Genomic DNA, 2,059 nt, shown 5'->3' with positions numbered 1-2,059 from the left:
CCTCTGCCTCCTAAGTGCTGGGATCAGAAGCATGCACTATCACCACCCAGTTTAAAAACGAAAAAATTTATGGGGGTAGGGGTGGTGGGCATGTACCACCAATGGCAGTGGAAATATTTCCGTTTGGTTCCTGATACATACTTCAGAGGCCAAGAACCTGAAGGCTCAAAACCTAACTGTGGGTAACTGGGGTACTGTTATCACCTTGACAAGCAGGCACTGGCTGTGAGCATGGGTAACTGGGGTACTGTTATCACCTTGACAAGCAGGCACTGGCTGTGAGCATGGGTAACTGGGGGGTACTGTTATCACCTTGACAAGTGGGCACTGGCTGTGAGCGTGCTTCACTCAGGCCCCCGGCTCCGGCAGCTTTGCTCCTCGTCCCTAGTGATGGTGCAGGCTTTAGAGGCCTCAGAGGCCTTGTCATCAGAAGAATACAGTGTGACCACAGCTCATGCCCTGTCAGGCTGAATACAGGATTGGACTTGGCCATTTTGACACTTCCACAGATCAGAGCTTAGCACCTGCAAGGGAAACTTCCCCCAAACACTTTATCCCACACCTTGATCTTCCTTCTTACCCTGTGTTTTGCCCTCGTGTATGTCTGTGTGAGGGTGTCGGATCCCCTGGAACTAGAGTTACAGAGCTGTGAGCTGTCATGTGGGTGCTGGGAATTGGACCTGGGTTCCTCTGGAAGAGCAATCAGGGCTCTTAAGCATGAAGCTATCTCCAGCCCCGTTCTTACTCTTAATCACTCCTATGTCTATCACTCTAGTTAGTGACTCCCCTCAGGTGGGCTGTGTGGTTGGGTCTTAGGATGTAGTTTCCTCTTTCCTTGGGCACCATAGCCAGCATCAAAACTATTCAAACTGGAAGCAAGCACCTTCCCTTTTGTGCTAGAGGCCAAACTTAGGCCCTTGCATATGTAGGCCAGTGCTCTCCCCCTAAGCTAAGTCTCCATGCTCTCCCAGCTTCTAGAGCCTTGGCCACAGAGCACTAGGAAGGTCTGATAGGAAGAGGATGGGTGGATGCTGAGTACCAGCAGGTCTCACATTGTACCAGTGAGGCAGGGGTGGGGGTAGGGAAACAGCTGCCGGAGGCGAAGATGAAAATTAAGATGGTTGCTGAGCAGAAGTGGAGAAGGCAGCTGTCAGGGATGTGACAGTTGAGAGATGGGTTATGGACCTGTGGAGGAGGTCAGGCAGGTTAGTCATGGGTGCCAGGGCTCCTGGTGGCCTCCCCTTCTGTATTTCTTAGCCCCCTTTGGGCAGATGGCCTGACTCCTCAGCTCTGGTGCGAAGCAGCTTTGTACAAACTATTTACCACGAGGTGATTTTTCTTGTGCTGATGGAACAGACCTCATTCGCTGTCTCCTCACTAAAGTCTGTCTCAGGGTTTTGTTCTCAGTCTGCCATAGCCTGTGCATTTCCTTTCTTCCCTCAGAATCTGAAGCTGGAAGGCACAGAGGATCTTTCTGATGTGCTTGTGTTGCAAGGAGACTGAGGCCACTTAGAGACGCCTGCAGTGGAGGCCACCGTGTTCTCGGGTGGTGGAGAGATGCCGGGGTTATCGTGTGGCTGCAGCCAACTACCACGGAGTTGTTGCTCTTCCCTTCTTGCACCTCAGCATGGATGCCACACCCTGAAGCTCCACAGGGGAAACCATCCACCCAGGAGCGGGGACCTTAAAGACAGTCTGCTCTTTAGACCACGTGCTCCTGGTGTCAGGAATCTAGTTTCCACTTGGACTGTTGTACAGAAGAGTTTCTCAGCAGCTCCTTTAAAGAATTCTCTGGTCCATGTACATAAAATTCATCATTTGTAAACTTAATTGTATAATACTCAAAAATAAATCCATTCTGGTACAATAGCTGAGTGCCCAGTAGCCATTCAGTATTGGCATCACACCTGTGACTCCCCTCAGCTATCCAGGGTGCTACGTCCTTCAAAACGGGACACACAAGAGGAGGCCGGGCGGTGGTGGTGCACGCCTTTAATCCCAGCACTCGGGAGGCAGAGGCAGGCGGATCTCTGTGAGTTCGAGACCAGCCTGGTCTACA

General features: G+C 51.5%; 1 protein-coding gene across 1 annotated transcript in view; it reads left to right on the top strand.

Annotated features, from left to right (window-relative positions):
* The window catches only part of Ncaph (non-SMC condensin I complex subunit H), a 28,032-nt gene extending 26,165 nt beyond the window's left edge, over positions 1–1,867 (top strand). The window contains exon 18 of the mRNA XM_005364425.3: positions 1,444–1,867. Within this exon, the coding sequence (XP_005364482.1) occupies positions 1,444–1,503 (60 nt within the window). The 3' untranslated portion in view covers positions 1,504–1,867. The remainder of the gene's footprint in view (positions 1–1,443) is intronic.
* The last annotated feature ends 192 nt before the right edge of the window (positions 1,868–2,059 follow it).

Source organism: Microtus ochrogaster (genome assembly GCF_000317375.1).
Source record: "Microtus ochrogaster isolate Prairie Vole_2 chromosome 14 unlocalized genomic scaffold, MicOch1.0 chr14_random_1, whole genome shotgun sequence".
NCBI classification, from domain to species: domain Eukaryota; kingdom Metazoa; phylum Chordata; class Mammalia; order Rodentia; family Cricetidae; genus Microtus; species Microtus ochrogaster.
This window is presented reverse-complemented; position numbering and strand designations above follow the sequence as displayed.